Raw genomic sequence first — 21,653 nt, forward strand, 5'->3', positions numbered from 1 at the left:
TTTGTGGCCGTGGCCTTGTTTGCCGGTGGCCTTGTGGTCTTGGTGGCCTTGTGGCCTTGTTTGCCGCTGTGGTCTTGATTAGCGGCTGCAGTCGTTTGCCGCTGCGTTTGCCGCTGCGTTTGCCGCTGCGTTTGCCGCTGCGTTTGCCGCTGCGTTTGCCGCTGCGTTTGCCGCTTTGCCTCCTCGACCTTGGCCTCGTACTCGTCCCTTCGCTCCTGCCTGGCATGGCTCTGAAGTACTCCGCCGCAAGGCTTCTTCTGCTCAATACCCGCTCCACCCCATCATGCATCTCTGCCATCAAATCAAATGGACTCCTCCGACGACCCAGGTACATTCACCGTGGCTCCGGTCGCAAGTTTGTTTATTTGCAATCAGGTCACTCCATCCCCGTCCTCTGGTCGGCTCAGCGCACTCTCACTCTTCGTCCCAGCGCACCTGGTCACAGCAACCCACACGATCGCACCTCTTGCCTACGAACCCTGGCTAAATCACCTGAATTCATCCCTGCTGTTCAAAACAACATCAAGCTCACCCTGTTCAACACCCGGTCCCTCAACAATAAATGCCTCATCCTGAACGAATACATCCTGGATAACAAACTGGACTTTCTCTGTCTCACCGAAACCTGGCAACAACCTCTGGACTACTACACACTCAACCTCACCACACCCAATGGATATTCCTACGTCAATAAACCACGCTCGGAGGGCCGAGGTGGTGGAATTGCCGTTATCCACCGTCAAGACATCAAGACCAACCTCATCTCCATCTCATCTGCTCCATCATTTGAACACCTGGCTTTAAAACTCTCTGGTCACACGCAGTCAGTCATGGCTGTCGTCTACCGCCCTCCCAAACCACACCCATCATTCCTGTCTGACTTCTCCTACTTTCTGACCCAGCTATGTTCCCTCTCCCCCTCAATCCTCCTCCTTGGTGATTTCAATATCCACATGGACTCCACTGACTCCACAATAACCACTGACTTCACTGATTTACTCACCTGCTTTAACCTCACTCAACATGTCGACTTTCCTACCCATATCCGTGGTCACATTTTGGACCTTGTCTGCTCCACTGGATTAAATTTGCACCATCTCTATGGCTCCGACCTCACCCTCTCTGACCACTTAGCCATCACTCTGACCATCAACATCCCCGCCCCAACACCAAGGCATTATCGCACAATCAACTTCCGTAAGCTAAACGCTCTTTCACCTACCTCATTCTCATCCACCCTCTCTGAAAAAATGTCCACTTCTCCCTTCATTGACCTCCACACCCCTTCCGACCTCACTGACTACTACAACCACACTCTCTCCTCCTGCCTTGACCAGCTTGCGCCTGTAAAAACCAAAACAGTTTCTTTCACCCATTCTGCTCCCTGGTTTACCCCTGAACTCCACCTGATGAAAACTCGTGCTCGCCAACTTGAAAGACTCCGCAATAAAACGGGTCTCACAGTTCACTCCCAAGCCTACAAGGACCACATACAACACTACAAAGATGCCCTCTCCCGCGCCCGCTCTGCCTACTACTCTCAAATTATCCACTCTGGCTCCGGAAACCCAAAAGCACTCTTCTCGACAATAAACAAACTCCTCCGCCCCCTGAACACCACCACCCAGTCATTCACAGTAGACAACTGCATCTCCTTCCTCTCTTTCTTCCAACGCAAAATTGACAACATCTACAACAGCTTGACCACCGCCGCACCCGCTCCCCCTCCAACCACCTGCCCCCCCTTGTCCTGCCATCCCCTGTCTCGGTTCTCCCCAATCTCTCCTACTGACCTCTCTGAACTCCTCATAGGAATGAAAACTGCCACCTGCACTCTTGACCCCATCCCCTCCAGCTTTGTCAAAGCCTCCCTCCCTGCTCTCTCTCCACTTATCATTGCAACAATAAACTCCTCCCTGTCTACAGGCATCGTCCCACCTTCCCTCAAAATTGCTGCTGTTACCCCCATTCTAAAAAAACCTGGTCTAAACCCTGACACCCTAAACAACTTCAGACCCATCTCCAACCTACCCTTTCTGTCAAAAGTTTTGGAACGCGCTGTAGCCACTCAACTCAAACATCATCTCTCTGCCAATAACTTGTATGAAACATTCCAATCCGGATTCCGCTCCAACCACAGTACTGAAACTGCTCTCCTCAAAATCACCAACGACCTTCTCCTCTCCTCTGACGCTGGCAACCTCAACATTCTCGTCCTCCTCGACCTCAGCGCTGCCTTTGACACCATCGATCACACTATCCTCCTCACCCGACTTGAATCCACCTTTAACGTCACCGGCACTGCCCTCTCTTGGATTAAATCATACCTCTCTGACAGATGCCAGTTCATCTCCATCAATAACTGCAAATCCCCCACTGCTCCCCTCCCCCAAGGTGTCCCCCAAGGTTCAGTTCTTGGCCCCCTCCTCTTCATCCTTTACCTGTCCCCGCTCGGTCACTTAATCCGCCGTCATGGTCTCCAATTCCACTGCTTCGCCGATGACATCCAGCTTTTCATCTCCACCAAGTCCGTCTCCACCGACACCCACTCTATCCTGACAAACTGCATCACTGAAATAAAATCCTGGCTTCAAATCAACTTCCTCAAGCTTAACTGTGATAAATCTGAAATAATCATCATTGGCCCAAAAACGCTCACAAAATCCACCCATAACTTTGCCCTCAACATCGACGGTATCCCAGTATCCACCTCCCCTCACATCCGGAATCTTGGCGTCATCTTTGACCAAACCCTTTCCTTCGACAAATACACTAAACAGATCACAAAGTCAGCCTTCTTTCACCTGAAAAACATTGCCCGTCTCCGCTCATCCCTCTCCTCCACGGCTGCAGAAACCCTCATCCACGCCTTCATCACCTCCCGTCTGGACTACTGCAATAGCCTCCTCTATGGTTCACCCTCAAAAATCACCAATAAACTCCAATACATTCAGAACTCCGCTGCCCGTCTACTCACTCATTCCCGGACCCGTGACCACATCACCCCCGTCCTTTACAAGCTTCACTGGCTCCCCATCCCCCAGAGAATCCAGTACAAAATCCTCCTCTTGACATACAAAGCCCTCCATAACCTGGCCCCATCCTACCTGGCTGACCTCCTCTCCAGACACACTCCCACCCGCAACCTCCGCTCTGCTGGTACCAACCTCCTGACCCCCTCCATCCGGACCAAATTCAGATCCTGGGGGGACAGGGCCTTCTCCATCGCTGCTCCCACCCTCTGGAACTCACTACCTCACACCATCAGAGACTCCTCCTCACTCACCACATTCAAAACATCACTAAAGACCCACCTGTTCAACGCTGCATTCAACATTCAACCCACAGCATTTAACCCCTGACTATCTCTTCTCCTTCTCCCTCCTTTTGCTTTAAATATTTCCCTATTGATTCTTGTCTTGTCTTTTTGATTCTTGTCTTATATATATGCCGTATATCGCTGCTGTTTGTTTTCTTGATTCTTGTCTTTTTGCAATTGTTGTTTTCATGTATTGTTATGCATTATGTTTTCCACTCTGTCAAAGCGCCTTTGGGCTTCTGGAAAAGCGCTATACAAAATAAATGAATTATTATTATTATTAAGGGAACAGTGGTGAGTTTGAGGTGAAGGTGGGAGTGCATCAGGGGTCGGTACTAAGTCCACTACTATTTGTAGCTGTGATGGAGGTGCTGGCTCAGAACGTAAAGGAGGGTTTGCCGTGGGAGTTGTTGTATGCAGATGATCTGGTGTTGATTGTGGAATGTATGGATGGACTGAAGGAAAAGATGAACAAGTGGAAGGAATGTTTGGAGACAAAAGGTATGAAGGTGAATATCGGAAAGATGAAGGTGATGGCAAGTGGTAAAGCATGTGGTGAGGTGGAAAGAACTGGGAAGTGGCCCTGTGCTGTGTGTAGGAAGGGTGTCGGAGTGAACTCCATTCAATGTACAATGTGCGCTGAGTGGGTTCATCAAAAATGTAGTGGTCTGAGAGGGTCATTAACCAGTGTGGCAGCTACATTCAAATGTAAGGTGTGCACAGAGGGAGCTGCAGATGGAGGAAATGTTGAGTTGGATCTTGGAGACGGCGTGAAGCTGAAAGGTGTGAAAACAGTTTGCTACCTCGGAGACATGCTGAATGGAGAAGGTGGATCAGACTCGGCAACGGTTGCTAGAATGAGATGTGCATGGAAGAAGTTTCGGGAACTGAGTGGCATGCTGATGATGAGGGGAGTGTCGTTGAAGCTGAAGGGAAAGGTGTATGCTGCATGTGTGAGAAGTGTTATGATTTATGGGAGCGAGACATGGGTACTGAACATAGAGCAGCAACGAAGGTTGGAAAGGGTGGAAATGCGAATGGTTCGACGGATGTGCGCAGTATTGTTGAGAGAGAGGAAGACAAATGATGAATTGCGAAAGATGATGGGAATAGAGCCTGTGATTGATGCTGTGAAGAGGAACAGGTTGAGATGGTTTGGTCATGTGTTTAGGAAGGATGAAAGTGACTGGTTGAGAAGAGTGATGGAAATGAATGTCGAAGGAAGTAGAGGACTGGGAAGACCGAGAAAGACTTGGCTAAAGATGGTGGAAGAAGAAATGCGGGCAAGGGGGTTAACAAGGAGAGATGCAGAAAATAGGGCAAAATGGAGAAGATTGTCATGGGGAACGCAAGGCTAACCCCCGCTCTAATAGCGAAAATGGCCTTTAAAATGCATGTTGTGTTGTTGTTGTATCAGTGAGGTTGAAAGGACATTCAGTGAACATTCAGAGCATCATTCAGATGTATGCTCCAACTTCATTAGCAGATTAAGAAAATGTGGAGGAGTTTTAAGGGAAATTGCAGGAACTGGTTGAAGAGGTGCCGAAAAGTAGATGTTTTCATTATTATGTGAGACTGGAATGTAAAAGAATGGAGAAGGAGGAGCACCAGGGATGCAGGAAAGCATGGACTTGGTATCCGAAATGAGCCAGGGGAGATAATGATGGAGATCTGTGTGGAGAATGAGCTCGTACTTGCAAACACATGGTTCAAGCAACGAAGTGTAGACTTCCAACGAGGAAAGATAAAGTTGTGGGCATATTTGGACAAAACTTGGTGGGCAGGTTGGGTTGTGACAAGAATGAACGGATTCGATTTTGGTAAAGATCCAGATCCGGATTTCAGAATTTTTAAAAAAAATCTTCAAAATTGAGATATCGGGCCAAAAACGATATACAATATAGTGAAGCACGTGGTACTACGTGCGTGACTTGCTACCAAGGAGGAAGCGGACAACGCGGTGAGTTTATAGTTCTTTATTCCAAAGAGGTCACTGTAGCACTGGCCCGCTCCAGGCTGCGCGCCCGGTGTATATCCTGAGGCCACGCCTACCCCTCGGGCGTGGCCGCCGCCCACTTGGTGCGCGGAATGATGTCACCACGCCAGTGGGCTTTCGTGTCCGCCACAATAGCACAATATTTAAAAACGTTGTAGGTGGATTCGGACAAAACTTGGTGGATTAGCTGCTTCGGTGTCAAGAAGAAGTCTATTTGATTTTTGGTTCAGGTCCGGATTCTGATCCGGCCTATCAGTGGGGTTTTTTTTTTTTTTTTTTTTTTTTTTGTATACAAGATCGAGGCTCGTGAAAGAGCGAACATTAATCACACAGAAAGACAAACCGACACATAAAACATATAACATCGGGAGCGGTAGACAAGATGGGGAGAGAGGGGGAAGGACACAAACACAACATTTGAGAGCAGGGACCGAGAGACATGGAGACATCGAGAGATCTGAGAGAGGGCGAGGGCTTTGGGGGGGGGGGGGCATGGGAAGGGGGCGGTGGGAGAGGTATAAAACATATGGACACTGCCAGGACTTCCAGGAAAGAAGTTGGAATTTCAAACAAGGTGGATCTGGGGTGAATTAGCGGGGGTAGAAAAGATCAAGGTTTTGGATGGGGGAAGATAAGAGATGGTGGTGAACAGCTGTTTTAAAGACCTGGAGGGAGGAGTGGGATTGAAGGGAGTGAGGGAGTTTGTTCCAGAGGCGGGAGAAAAGAGGAATGAAAGAGTGAAGGTGAGCAGAGAGCCGAGATTTCGGCAGTTTAACCATCAGAGGGTTGCTGGCAGATCTTGTGCGACCTGTAGGAATATTTGGGGGACAGAGCACAGAGAGAGCTGGGGGTGCAAGGCCGGAGAGGAGTCGGTAGAAGACAGAAAGACCACTTACCTGCCTGCGGTGAGTGAGTGAAAGGCCCTCAGAGGTAGCTTCATCGCGGGAGATTCCAATAATTCTGAAAGCTTTGGTTTCAACAGCGTGAAGCCGAGCTAGGTGTGAGGCAGGAGCACCGGCCCATAGGGGAGAACAGTATTCCATTGAGCTGCGGATGAAAGCCTTGTATGTGGCGAGGAGCTCAGGTGTGCCGAGGAAGGACTTCGCACGACGGAGGATGCCCAGTCGGCGACTGGCTTTGGAGGCCAGCTTGGAAATGTGGTTTTCCCAAGAAAGATCATGGCAGATAGTGAGACCCAAAATCTTGAGCGACAGAACTTCTTGGAGAGGATTGTTGAGAAAGTAGATGGGAGGGTTGTCCAGTCGATCTTTTCGGAGAGACATAGTAAGAGTGTGAGATTTGTCAGGATTGAAAGACATGTTCCACTTGTTTGACCAGTCTGTGATTTTGTCCAGGTCTTCAGAGAGTGAGGAGGCAGCAGACTGCCGATCTGAGGGAAGAGGAATGGAGCGGCAGAGAGTGGAGTCATCAGCAAAGAGATAGAGAGGATTTTCGAGAGAGTCAGAGAGATCATTGATGAAGACCAGAAAAAGCACGGGGCCCAGAACACTGCCTTGGGGAACTCCAGCCTGAACAGGAAGAGGAGATGAGAGAAACCCATTCAGGGCCACACGTTGACGACGACTAGAGAGGAAGTCCGCCAGCCATGCGTGGAGATTTCCATGGATACCAAAGGAGGAGAGTTTGGTGAGCAGAGCGGGGTGCCAGACCGTGTCGAAGGCACGTGATATGTCGAGGGAGACAGCTCTAATTTCCTGTTTGGCATTGACAAATGGTTGGACAAATGGTTGGTTTGGTTGGTTACAAAACATAAACTGTTCGGCCTGGCGGAGGTATACTCTCTACTGAGTGCCGTTCTAGGTTTATTTTGTTTTGTTTTTTTCTTGATGAAGAGTGCAAATTAAGGAGGCATTTTCACTTGAATACGATGTCTGTTATTCCAGTTACACCTACATTTATTGAAAAATGAAAACCTTGGTGTGTCTTGGACTAAGGAAAGTGTTGTTTATACAAATGGTTGTTGCAAATTGAACAGCTTACCAGAATGGATAGTTAAAGCAAGAACAGTAAATTAGTTTGAAAAGACAGTTAGTTTGGCACTTGTGTGTAAAAAAGGAGAATAAATTCTGTGTATGGCTCGGAATAGATAGAACATAATTCAATTGTTTTTGGTGTGGACTTTATGCTAGTGTCGCCATGCCACTTTTTGCCGCTATCCTCCCACCATTCCTTCTGATATTGATTTTCTTATTCCCTTTTTCATTTGTGTATCCGGGTCCATGATTTTTTTTTTCCTGCCTGAAACCTTCCTGTGCACACCCTGAGTGTAACCAGCAGTTTAAAACTCATTCTGTCCAGCAGTTCAGGACTGCACAAGAAGTCAAGCAAACAAGAAGACGTCATGCAGAGCACGATACTTGCAAAATCCAGCCCCCCCCCCCTCCCAAAAAAAGGTTGCCATTGATCCATTAAAATGTCCATTTCATCAAGATTAAAGTTGACGATTTTAATCAAAGCTCGGGACAATAGGATGAAAAGTGACGATTTTTCAGATGAAAATTGATGAATTTAGAAGTTTGATCTTGAGTTAACCTTTGACCTTTTGACCTCAAATAGTTGGTTTCCCAATTCAGTGATGCACTATGCAAATGCTGTTGCATTTTCAAGTCAATTGGATGAAAATTGCTGGTTTTTTCCAGATGAAAATTGATGATTTTGGAAGTTTGACCTTGAGTTGCCCTTTGACCTTTTTACCTCAAAAATACTTTGTTTATCATTTTAGTGACTCGATATACAAATGCTGTTAAATGTTCAAGTCAATCGGATGAAAAATGGCGATTTTTAGAAATTCGACCTCCAGATGATCTTTGACCTCCAGATGATCTATGACCTCAAAATCAAGAGGCTTCTCAATTGTGATGACCTCTACAACTTGGTGAAGTTTCATGATGATCGGTTTAGAATTTTGACCTGTAGGCCGGTGACAAACAAACAAACAGACAGACAGACAGAATAACAAACGCAACCAACCAATATACTTGAAAAGTCTTAGATTTTGCAAGTAACAAACAGACACTTCTCAAATTATGTATAGTATAATGACATCATGAATGTAGTAGATGTTTGCACCAGTTATAATTGGGACTTTTGCAGTTGCTCCTTATCACTGTCACCTGGTTAAGGGAGTGTAGTGAAATGTGTTCCATCTGTGTCTTTGTGCTATTACAATGTAGGTCCTGCAAAAAATGCCACTGAGGAAAAGAAACGAGGCCCAAAAGCACGGGCAGAGAAGGCCGTTGATGAGCTCTCGAGCCAAGTGATAACACTGGAAGCCACTCTTGAGGAAAAGGAGAAATGTTCTGAGAAACTTGTGGAAGAAAACGAGACTGCATCAGGAGGCCTGCAGAAGCAACTGCACTTCCTGGAGTCACAACGCAAAAACCTTCACCAATGTGCAAAGGTAAGCAATTTGCAAAATATAACTTCATTTTTTTTTCAAATGTCTGCTTTCTTGACCAATTTTGTGCCAGGTGGATATGTATATATGAATTTTTCACATCTCAGCTCCACAGGAGTTCCACGTGGCTCCAAGTTGTTTCTTGTTAGGGGTCCATTTTTGAAATGTGCACCCATTGGTTGGACAGCTGCCGGATACCATCCACATTTTTTGCTTGACTGCACCCACCATGGCACCCAAACAAAATAATATGGCCACCATCTTGTATTTTTTTGGTGGGCGAAAGACATCAGGCCTGTAGGCCTCTGCTTATTATACACTGTCCGGGATTGTTCCGTCAGATTTCCATTGGCTTTGTTTGGGTCGAGTGTTACTCATGTTGATGGACCCCAAAAAATCAAATCATGTGTTGAATAAAAATTATTAGTAAGGTTTAATCAAGCCTGTCGGCATGAGCCTCCCTAAAAAAAAATAGCATAACATCATTTTTGAACGGCCCCATATTGGCGTTAAGCAATCTGACCGTGTGACAAATCAGTTCGTTCTGATATAATCATGGAGAGGGTGACATGGATGAGAGGTGTTGAGTTCATTTTTTAATAGCGTATTAAAATTAAATGTGCGTTTCCCAATCTGCCCGCTACCGGATCTTGTCGCAGGTTGTGACCATAGTGTGGTCAATCTTGTTTGTTCATGGTTTTGAATGCAATCTTTCACATGTGGCTGGAAAGACCTTCCACAAGAAGTGCGATATCATTGTGCGCAGTTTCGGACAGATGAGCGGGAGACCGATCAAGCCAACTTCCAACAGGTTGTGCGTCGGCATGAGGGACCACCCCAGGGTGCAAAAGGGCTGACCAGACTCCTTGTAAGCAACACAACCCCAGCTGACCTTCCGTAGCACTCCTTCACATCACTACCAATGATGTGATGTCACTGCAAGTCATGAATTGAAATTACAGGTTTAGCTTTTACAACAACAACAACAGGCATTTTAAGACCATTTTCCATGCTAAAGCAGGGGTAAGCCTCGCGGGCCCCATGACAATTGTCTCCATTTTGCCCTATTTTCTACATCTCCCCTTGTTAACCCCCTTGCCCGCATTTCTTCTTCCACCACCTTTCGCCAAGTCTTTCTTGATCTTCCCCGTCCGCTACATCCTTCTACATTCATTTCCATCACTCTTCCCAACCAGTCACTTTCATCCTTCGTCAACACATGACCAAACCATCTCAACCTGTTTCTCTTCACACCATCAATCACAGGCTCTATTCCCATCATCTTTCACAATTCATCATTTGTCTTCCTCTCTCTCAACGATACTCCACACATCCACCGAACCATTCACATTTCAACCCTTTCCAGCCTTCGTTGCTGCTCTACGTTCATTACCCACGTCTCACTCCCATAAATCATAACACTTCTCACACATGCAGCATACACCTTTCCCTTCAGAATATTTGACAACAGCTCCCAACGCTGCTTCAACGACACTCCCCTCCTTGTCAGCATGCCACTCAGTTCCCGAAACTTCTTCCATGTACATCTCACTCAAGCAACCGGCGACAAGTCTGATCCACCTTCTCCATTCAGCATGTCTCCGAGGTAGCAGAATGTTTTCACACCTTCCAGCTTCGCGCCGTCTCCATGATCCAACTCAACATTTCCTCCATCTGCAGTTCCCTCTGTGCACACCTTACACTTGAATGTAGATGCCACACTGGTTATTGGTTAATGACCCTCTCAGGCCACTACATTTTTGATGAACCCACTCAGCGCACATTGTACATTGAATGGAGTTCACTCCGACACCCTTCCTGCACGTCACTCCGACACACAGCCACTTCCCAGTTCTTTCCACCTCACCACATGCTTTACCACTTGCCATCACCTTCGTCTTTTCGATATTCACCTTCAGACCTTTTGCCTCCATACATTCCTTCCACTTGTTCATCTTCTCCTTCAGTCCATCGATACTCTCCCCAATCAACACCAGATCATCTGCATACAATAACTCCCACGGTAAACCCTCCTTTACATTCCGAGCCAGCACCTCCATCACAGCTACAAATAGTAGTGGACTTAGTACCGACCCCTGATGCACTCCCACCTTCACCTCAAACTCGCCACTGTTCCCGTCCTTCGTCCTTAAAGCTGTGCACGCTCTCTCGAACATTGCCATCACGACTCTGATCAACCATTCCTCCACTCCTAACTTCCTCAATGCCCATGTCACTACTTTGCGTGGAACTCTATCAAATGCTTTCTCCAGATCAACAAACCCAAGAAACAACTTCTTCCTCTTCTCCATGTACTTTTCCTGCATCTGCCTTACAATAAAAAGCGCGTCTTGTTCTTCTTCCTGGCATAAATCCAAACTGCATTTTGTCGATCTTCACTTTCTTCCTTATCCTCCTCTCCAACGCCCTTTCCAATACCTTCATTCCATGCTCCAATAACGTTATCGCTCGGTACGAGTTACACTCCAGAGGGTCACCTTTCCCCTTGCATCGAGGGACGAAGGTACTCGGTTCCCAATCCACTGGAATGCGGCATTCTTTCACCACCAGATTACAGATCTCTGTCATTCTCTTCACACTCCAACTTCCCGCTGCCTTCAACGTATCTCCCACAACTCCCGTCGGCCCTCCCGCTTTTCTACTCTTCAATGCTTTTATCGCTTCCTCGACTTCCTTCTTCGTTATCTTCTCTGCCGGTCCTAAAACTGGGTTACTCTCGATGTTGCCGTCCCATTCATTCTCTGCATTCAACAGCATTTCCATTTATCTCTTCCATCTTCCTTTAATTCCATCTGGGTCCACAACAATTTGTCCCACTTCATCCTTCAAGCAACTCACCCCCATCACATCACACCTCTCTTTCGCTATCTGATTTGCAATCCTGCATACCACTTTCTGACCATCTTCCGAATCCAAGCATTCTCCAAACATTTTCCTACATGCCTCCTGCGCCTTTGCTACCTCTTTCTTTGCAGCCTTCTTGGCTGCCTTATAACTTTCATGCTCTGCCTCTTCTGCCCCCGTACCCTTTGCCTTCTGCCACTCCTTGAACTTCTTCCTCTTCTCGTCGATCCTCTTTCCAACTTCATCATCCCACCACCATGTTTCCGAGTGCCTTGGTGGTCCTTTTGTCCATCCACATACCTCACCAACGGCTCCCAACAGACTATCTTTCATTGACATCCAACCACTTTCAAGCTCAACCACATCATCCTCCACCATACTCAGCCTCTCTTTTAATGCCTCCCTTACTGTCACGTCTTTCAACCTCCACACCTTCATTCTTGGTTGGTACTTCACCCGCCGAGCTCTCCTCGCACCTTTCACCCTTATGCCGCAGACAACCAAGTGGTGCTGTGAAACAGCCTCCCCCCCCCCCCCCCCCCCCCCAGGAATCACTTTCATCACGTCTCGGAGACCGTTTAGGTCTTCTCCTACCACAACAACTTCCTCATCTTTTGCGTTTTCCATCAGCTTCTCGATCACACACCAGAACTTGGCCTTCTCTTCATCGCTCCGACCGACCTGCGGAGCATATCCCGAGATGACGTTCACCAAGAGCTTTCCAATCATCATTCTCACCATCATCAACCTTTCACTCACACTGGTCACACTCACCACACTGTCTACAAACTCCTCAGAAAACAAGAAACCAACACCATTCACGCCTTCTGGGCACCGTTGCCACACAAACTTGTATTTCTGTCCCTGCCTACCCTTCACCATTCTCACACCACTTCCCTTCCGTCTCGTCTCCTGCACACAACATATGTCCACAACATATGCAGCTTTATAGAGCAGAAAAGTATCCCAAAACATGTGACTGTTTATTGGTTGTGTCTGTTATGTTTTGTGATTTAAAAAAAAACTTTTTCTTTTTCTCTATTTTAGAATGCTGTGTCAGAAACACAAGTGAGTACAATCCTACCTCTCTTACTTACCTTTCTTCTCCTTATTTATATCCAAAAATCAGTTATAACACTCGACAGAGCAATCAAAGATTGCAGACCCCCACCAGGACTTGTTTTGTGATGTTTGTGGTTTTATAGTACGTATTTTACAGATGTAATACTTTATAGCGGTGCTCGGTTGAAAAAAGACGTGTGAAAATTGTGGTCTACATTGGCACATTATGTGCAGATAAACAAACAAGAAAGATGTCGTATATAGCACAATACTTGCAAAATCCAAATAAACAATATGCCTTTACATTATGAATGGTGAACCAATTCAGTGATCCAATATGCAAATTCTGTTCAACCCAGCTGATTGCCCACCCTCCGTGTGGGTGGAGTTTGCGCATTACTTGCTGAAAAAGGTATAGTCTGTGTATTGCAAATCGACTCCATAAATGTTTGTGTAGTGGACGTATAATGGTGTCTAATGGGTCTACAGGTCGACTGTATATGGCTGTAAGGGTCTTGGGAGGTCTAATGGTCTAAGTGGTCTAAATATCTAACAGGTATTTTCCAATAGTAGTTTGGGTCTAAAGTGTGTCATGGGTTTAAAATGTCTAAACTCTAAAATATGTGAAGGTTTCAGGATTCTAAGGGGTCTTAAAAGGTCTAAAAGGGCCTTAATGGGGTCTTAGCAGTTTAAAGTGTGCCAAGTATTTGTTTTCCTCCATTAGTCACTCCATGAACTGGGTTGTTTTGGGACCCTATTTTTAAAACTTGCATTGTATGAATCTAGTTTTGCCATGCGTGGATCTTTAATTCGATTTCGGGGGTCGAATGCAATTTTTAAAACCTTGTTTGCACAGAGTGCACCCAAGTAAATAAATAAAAAACATTTTACACGCACCACCAACCTTTACTTACCAAATAAGCCATAAAGCATTTCTCAAAACTAGGCTGTGTGCAGTTTTTGTTGTGTATCCAGTTTTAATCACCAGATTCAAATGTTGATCACTAAACATGCCAAATGTCAATCTTCAGTTACTTTGTCATCAAATCAACGATGGAAAATGTGTCGATGTTTATTCGGAATGGGAATCCAAAGAATGTGATGAAAATAATCACTGAGATTCTCTGCAACCTTCTGAAGATCTAACGGGCCTTACGGTTTAGTAAATGTCTTTCTGCTTTATTTACCTCCACCCCCCACCATAGTTAGATCGCTTTGCCAGGATTGTTTAGCTGAAACAGATCGCTTACAGTTGATGTTTATGAACATGAAAGGTGTGGCTGTACTCACTCAAGTTGGCTCTCCAGTCGGATTGGGTGATCGTCATTATTATGGAGAAGCCTCTCTTGCACTCAGCAGAGTTTGTTGGTAACACTAGCCCAGGTTGTACCAACAGAAGGATATTTGGCAAGACATGGTTTATGGATTTGATTCCGGAAGTTTATGTTTACTGCTAACAACCCAGTGTTGATTTTAGTCATCCGCACACTTATTGGCAAAAATAATGTTATGAAATTGGTTTATATTCCCAGAGATCAGACGTTGAAGGGAAAACAAATGATAAATTGCAAAATGAAAGTGTCAATGATGGTAAATGAAAGCGACAATCAGGAAACATATGTATTGTTTAATACATCTCACTAAACCAAATTTTGCTAATTGGCATTCTAGGCGAATTGCCTATTTTTTCCATTGGCATCATTTATGCTTTGTGATGGTGAACAATAGTAATAATCAGTAAACAAACAAAAAAAAACGTTTTATTTCAGGTCAATGGAGAGGGAAGGTGGAGGAATGAGGTCCTATTTTTTTTTTAAGCCTAGAAATAGAACCCTGGTAATTCTATTTTTACATATAGCCTACATTTGTTGTAATGTATATATTAGTGAACTATAAAAGGTGCATTAAAAAGTATTTTAGTCCATTTAATGTTTTTTTTTTGTTTTTTTTAATTTTTTTTAGTCCATTAAAAAAAGTTCAAAGCAACATTTTCTTGTGAGCTATTAACCCTCCACTCTCGGTACACCCATCTCGATAAACCCTTCACTCTCGATACACCCATCTCGATAAACCCTTCACTCTCGATCTGCTCCCGAGTTTATATGATCTCGTTATAAACAACGTTCCGGGTTAGTCGGTCTGCAGCATGTGCAGTTCCTCTCCTTATCTGGAATTCACTCTGGATGGCAAAGGATGCGCAGATCGAGTGGGTCTCCTACTCTAGTCGCTGCAACGTACAGCCGTCAGTGTGCAAAAACACATGACAGGTTTGACCGCTTCGACGACATGTTCGGTCTGTACGGCATATAAATTAAAATGTCGGTCGGTGGAGTTAGCCGTCGTACGCCGTAATGACATCATCGACGTAATTATGTAGCGTGACGGACGGACACAAAACTGCCGCTACTTTAGTATATAGATGATGCAAAGATGAACTGATTAGATTTCTGCATCAAGAGATCAAAGGTCAAAGGTCAGTTTCTGTAATAGGTTTTTGTTACCGCGATAACAATAATGGCTGAACGGAAGCAAGTCAAAATTGGTACAAGTATGCATAATGATGAAAAGACAAATGCATAATTACATTATGGGGTCAAAGAGGTCAAAGGTCAGAGGTACCGTTGTGTAAAAATTCTGTTACTGAGCTAACTTGTGAACCAGCGATGGGATTCTCATCAAACAAGGTAAGGTACAAGTATATATTATGATGAAAAGATGAACTGCTTTGGTTTTGGCATCAAAGGTCAGAGGTCATGGCTGGTAAGAATGTGATACTTAAGAACAGCTGAAGAGATTTAAACCAAACTTGGTACAATTATGTATAATGATATAATAATATGGACGTAGGCATATTGGTCGACGTCGCGACATCGAAGAGTGCCGTTCTAGTTCCCAGCTGAATCGATGGTTCATAAAGCTGTGATTCCCTGTTCAAATCACTTTATGCTTTGCTGATTTTACCATTGGCTATTGGTATCTTTGCAATTCACATGAAAATACACTTGTGCCTCTTTATATCTTTGTCCGACATGTGCTGTAAGTACAAGTTCCACCTTGAGCCTTGGATCACTAAAACAAGCAAATATGGTATTAATAAAGCAAGTAGGAACAAGGAGCTGGCACTCTCGCTTCCCTGCCTTTTGGGTGATATGAGGAATATAGCTGTGTAATATGAAAGCTAAATACTGAACGGTTTTTGAAATATCGCGTACACAAGTCGAGTTACCAAGATGGTTGCCATCGACTCTGCCTGTCACCTTTCGACATCTGAAAACTCAGGACTATCTTTCTGGTGGTAATAGACAAGCAACAGTTGATCTGGAGATAGCAGTGGCACCCCCTCCTCCCCCTCCCCCCCCCATCCAAGTGGTAGAAGTCCATGAAAGGGAAGCCGTTGGGTTACGTCAGGCTTTATTCAACACTTTATCTTACCTTGCATTGATCGAAGGATCAAACAACCCAGTCCAAAAAAAAGGTCAACATAGGCCAAATTTCTAAAATCCTCAATTTTCATCCAATTGACTTGAAATTTGAAGAGAATTTGCAAATCTGGTCACTGAATTAAACCCCCAACTATTTTTGAGGTCAACATAGGCCAAAAGGTCAACATAGGCCAAATTTCTAAAATCCTCAATTTTCATCCAATTGACTTGAAAATTTTAAGAGGATTTTCATATCTGGACACTGAATTCAACCACCAACTATTTTTGAACTCATCATAATCCAACAACTTATTTTAGGGATTTCGCAAGTATCGTGCTATGCACGACATATTTCTTTTTTGTTTGTCTGCACAGAATAAATATGATTTTCTCTGCAACCCTTGGTCTGATTGACAGGAAATTTTCACCATAGGTGCTCCTCCTCTATAATTTTTACATTATAATGATGACGTCATAGGTCAAATGGCATGGGTGCCCATCTTGGAAAAAAACAAAAAACTTTGCACCTCTATATCTCCGAAAGTGCTGCATAGACAAAATTGAGACATGGCTCATTGTAAAGAACTCTCCATGGGGTATAAAATGTTAATGATGATGTCATAGGTGCCTCCTTTATGACGTCATAATTCGACAAGTACAAAACTTCATCCGACCAAGCTGAAATTTCTTGAGTGTCATCTAGGGATAAATTGTTTGAGAAAATAATAATAATAATGACGTCATCGGTCATGTGGTTCGACCACCATATTTGTTTTAACACAGCTAGGGTGCCGGCTAGCAATCCCTGGTGTTGGGCTAGCAGCTAGGGTGCCGGCTTAGGATCCAAGGATCCTGGGTTCGAATCCCTGTCGATCGCTGAATTAACGCCAGGGGGTTGACTCAGCCTGTCATCCTTCCGAGGTCGGCTAATTGAGTACCAGTTCACTGGTAATTCCCTGTTTGTCGTTAAAGGCGGCAAAAAGGGTTGGCGTCAGGAAGGGCATCCGGCCGTAAAACATTGCTTCAAATAGGGGACCGAAAAACAACAACAACCACGGTTCCCGAAAAAAGGCCAACCCCCGCTTTGCGGGGAAAAATGGCCTCTAAAGGTGGTTATTTTTTTATTTTTTTATAGCCTTAAAAACCCACTGAAAACACATCCTGACAAGGGTCTGCAATCTGTGATTGCTCCTTCCTGTTTAAAATGTTTTTGGTTGTGTGACCCATGAGGTGCTAGGGATTTTTGGTTTTTAATATTTGAGGACCCCTGCTGAAAAGGGCAACCCAAGACTAACTTATTTCTACTGGTTTAAGCAGTAGAAGTGGGGTTTTCTTATCACAGTTGATTGTACTCTATTGAATGGACAATGTTTGTTTTGGAGCATTGCCAGTTATAGTGATCTGCATATTGCACAGTTAATTTATTTGATGTACTGAAGCTGACAGAGCTGGAGGAACAACTGAAGAATGGAGCTGAGCGCTGGCGGGAGCTGGTGCAAGGAAAGCTTCTCGCTGAAGAAGCATTGTATGCACTCCAGGATGAGTTTTTACAACTCCAGCAGGAATATACAAAAAGCAGGCAGGTACAGCAGCAGCTCCAACAGGACTTCAATAGACAACACAGGGCCATTGAGGACCTTCAACAGGTCGGTATTTGTATATCTGTTCAAGAACTTTCGTTTAGCCACTGCCTGTTTATTGTTTTCATTTTTTAAAATCTTTATCAACAGAAAAGATTTTTTAGCATTAATGCCTGATACATTCAATGGTTTCTCTTAGGACAAGGAGAGTTTGGAAGAGCAGCAGTGTGAGAATCTGCTGCAGATCACTGGACTTCAGGCTAGGCTGGATAAACAAAAACAGCAGCTGTTACCACAGGAGCCAAGTCAGGGTGAACAAGATGATCAGCTTGATCAGCTGCTTCGTCAAACTCGAGCAGAAATGGAACTGCAATCTCGGGAGGTGGGATTGGCAAAAGTGTACCTTTTACTTTTTAAGCAGAATTATTTTGGGGAGGTGGAGAGTTGACGACTGCTCCGCCAAGTTCAGTCATGTCATTTCATTACCTCCGCCAACGAAGGTGGATGGAGGTTATGCCTTCACCCCTGTCTGTCTGTTTGTGAACAGGATATCTCAAAAAGTTGTGGATGAATTTGGACGAAAGTTGGTGGATATGTTGGGTGTGTGACAACGAAGAATTATTAATTCAATTTTGGTGAAGGTTCAAATCCCGATTCAGATGAAAGAATTTTTAAGTGATTCTTCACTATTGAAAGATAGGGCTAAAACTGATATAGGTACAGCACCATATCTCCAAGTTATGGATGGATTCAGATGAAACTTGGTGGACAGGTTGTGTGTGTTACAAGGACGAATCGATTCGATTTTGGTGAATATATGGATCTGGATACAATAAAAATTTTTCATTTCCTAGTGATTCTTCACCGTTAAGTGATAGGGCCAAAAACGATGAAAACAACTTATGTTGTCGTTCATGTACGATGCATATATGTGTGTATATGTCTGTGTTTGTATGTGTATATGTGTATATATATATATATATATATATATATATATATATATATATATATAATGGTATCTGTAATCTGGTTCTCCAACCTAATGAGCGGACAACATGACGTCATCGCCATGCATGTCCGCAGTGCCTGCAAAGCTCCAGAGGAACCATCTCGCAGTGCGTCATTACGGATTATAAATCGTCATCTAGGTGCAGCAGCAGCTGTATGGGTCACCTTGCTGGCGGTTCTCCACTGATGATATGAAGGTCGCATAGTGACTGATATATATATATATATATATATATATATATATTGTTGCGGACATGAGGCCTGTATTTTTTTGATTGTGTTGTATTGTGGTAAATTGGTGATGATTATTGTTTATTCTGCGCCCCCCTACCTCTGGAGCTGTGTAAAGGTGAAAGGGCATCCCATTAATTAGTCCACAAGCATACACGTCAGCCAAGTAATAGAATACCCCTGTTGATAGTTATCTCTTATTCTGTGTTTTAGGGTAAGGCTGTGTCTCCCATTAAGTGAAGTACTCCATTGCACCAGTGAAAGAGAATAGATCCCCTTTCATTCCCATCCCCAAAATCCCCATTTCCTTCACATCCCCTTTCGTCATTGCCGAGCCTCGATTGCCCATATTACCTCCCCTCCAAAACCACCATTGAACCTGTGCTCTTGTCGGAGAAGAAAGGCGTGCCCGCCCGTCGTCATCAAGGGCGGAGCCAGAGGGTCGCGCGACCAACCAGGGCCGAGGTGAGCACCCCGGTGGGCGTGTCCTGAAGGCCGGAGGCGCTATAAAGGCGCGCACGCAGGAAGCAAGTGAGTTGGTCGTGGAGAGAGTCGTGAGGAGTCAGTCAGTGGAGTCGGTGGTCAGTTGGTTGCGTTGGTTGCGGTGAGGAGTCGGTGGTAAAGAGTGAGTGGACCAAGAACGAGTTGAGGGTTTGGACCAGACGAGTCGGACAAGGCCTGGAAAAGCACGCGACGTCCACAGCAGCCACAACAGCAGCTTGGGGGCCTGAACGGCGGTTTGGAGCAGGACCGTAAAGGAACGGCGGCTGCTAAACGCGCCGGTTGAGCTGCAGGACCCCTTTGGACCTCCCTCTCCCTCCAGCCATCCACCTCCTGCCTTTCCACCCTTCTTGTGTACGTGAGTTTGTTCTGTTTGTTCTGTCCTGGGTTAATTAAGTCTGTATAAGCTAGTATTTTCCCTGTGTCACCTGCGTCTTATGTGCTTGTAAATAAACGTGACTGCTTTCTTTTTGCTTATGTGTGTAAATAGTCAATAAATTCAGTAGTATTTCCAACCTTTTTATCTTCTTCTTCTTCACATCCGTGTCGCCTTTGTCTTTTCCCTATTGACTAGCTGCGGTGCGATCCGGCCAACGTTTGGGTGAAATCGGGTTCTAAGCGGGGAGTAACTGTTCGGTCGCGGAGCCTTCGCTCGGCAAAGTAACATCTAAACCGCGATCAGTAACAATTGGTTGTCATGAGTTGGATTCGGACCTGGGACTAAATTTGTTAGGCCCAAATTTTGGAACACCAATTGTGTTATTAAGTAACAATTGGTGTCTGGGAGTGAGATTCGGGGCCCGAACCAAATTTTTAAAACATCAAAAAAAAAAAAAAAATTTGGTCAAAATTTGGAGCAGCCGAAATTTGTTTTGTTTTACAAAAACCCGAATTTTGAAATCGCGCCATGGCTGGTCAAGGCGATCGGATGCCGGTGGGTGAGCTAGAGGAGGGGTTAGGGGTAACCCAGGATCAAATGGAGGGGAGCAATGAGGAGGCGGTTGAGGGAGTATCAGGTGCACAAAATGGCGTGCCTGCGCACGTGGTTGAAGCGTCCCAAAATATCGGCGCAGTGGAGGGCGAGCCCGCGGTGGCGGCTGGGGATGCTGGGCAAACCGGGTTTGACCTCAGATTATTCTTGACCCAACTGAATGCATAAATGGATAGGATGGGGGGCCAAATGGGGGTAATGGGGAACCGGATGGATGCTCAGGGTGAGCGATTGGAGGGCCAAATGGGGGTAATGGGGAACCGGATGGATGCTCAGGGTGAGCAATTGTGGGTAATGAGGGACGAAGTGAGGGGTACCGGTGAGGCGTTAGACAATGGGATAAAAGAGGTAAAGAAGGGGTTAGAGGGGTTAGAAAACAGAATGGAAGGCAAATTGCGGGAGATAGGGGAGCAATCCGCCAGAGAAATTAAACAAATGGGAGAGCAGATAGAGGAGGTAAAAATCGGGGTAGAAACCAAACTGGATGCTCAGAGGGATGAATTGGGACAGATGAGGGCGGCATCTACAAAAGAAAGGGAGGAGATGAAGGAGGAGATACGACGAGGTGTGGGTGAGGAGGTCGCAGGGCTACGCGAGGAGGTAAAGCGAGGTGAGAAGCGTATGGAGAAAGAAGTGAGGAATAATACGGCTAGGTTACAGGGGGGCATAGAGGATCTGACGAAGGGAGTAGAACAGCTGACAGAGGGACAAACGAAGTTAGTGGAGCAGGTTCAAAGGAACACTGCAGTACTCGGAGGGTTAAAGGCGACACAAAAAGAAATTAAAAATGACTTGATAGCGACACAGAGGCAATGTCAGATGGTGCGTGAGGAACTGACAATGAGGGTGGACGAGGTGACAGAGATAATGGAGACGAAGGACCGAGAGGTGAGGATGCACATAGAGACGGTCACGGTAGCCTTAGAGGACGAACTTGAGGAGACGCACCGAGAAATAAAAGAGGTTAAACAAAAATTAGAGGAAGTGGAAGAAGAGGTGAGTGAAATTAAGAAGGGACGGACAGAAACTAAAAGAGAAATCCAGGAGGAGGTGATGGAATATGTGCAAGGTCGGTGCTCAACTCATGATGTGATGCTCACTAACCGAATAAAGAGTTTGCAGGTGGCAAAGGAGGTGCGACGACGAGGTACGGAGGTGAGTGGCAATGTATATGATGTGAGGAAAGCTTCAGTCGGCTTGGGGATTGGTTTGGATCCGGGTGTTCGTGAAAGGCCGTTGGTGAAGTGTGCGACAGGTCTG

At 45.3% G+C, this 21,653-nt stretch overlaps 1 protein-coding gene across 1 annotated transcript in view; it reads left to right on the forward strand.

The window, feature by feature from the left end:
• LOC137434016 (uncharacterized) overlaps window positions 1-21,653 on the forward strand; it is a 155,711-nt gene that overhangs the window by 53,281 nt on the left and 80,777 nt on the right. Inside the window, exons 15-19 of the mRNA XM_078785840.1 lie at window positions 8,510-8,736; window positions 9,500-9,601; window positions 12,646-12,666; window positions 17,522-17,728; window positions 17,862-18,044. Coding sequence (XP_078641966.1) covers window positions 8,510-8,736; window positions 9,500-9,601; window positions 12,646-12,666; window positions 17,522-17,728; window positions 17,862-18,044 — 740 coding nt within the window. The remainder of the gene's footprint in view (window positions 1-8,509; window positions 8,737-9,499; window positions 9,602-12,645; window positions 12,667-17,521; window positions 17,729-17,861; window positions 18,045-21,653) is intronic.

Source organism: Myxine glutinosa, chromosome 10, assembly GCF_964187855.1.
Source record: "Myxine glutinosa chromosome 10, kmMyxGlut1.1, whole genome shotgun sequence".
NCBI classification, from domain to species: domain Eukaryota; kingdom Metazoa; phylum Chordata; class Myxini; order Myxiniformes; family Myxinidae; genus Myxine; species Myxine glutinosa.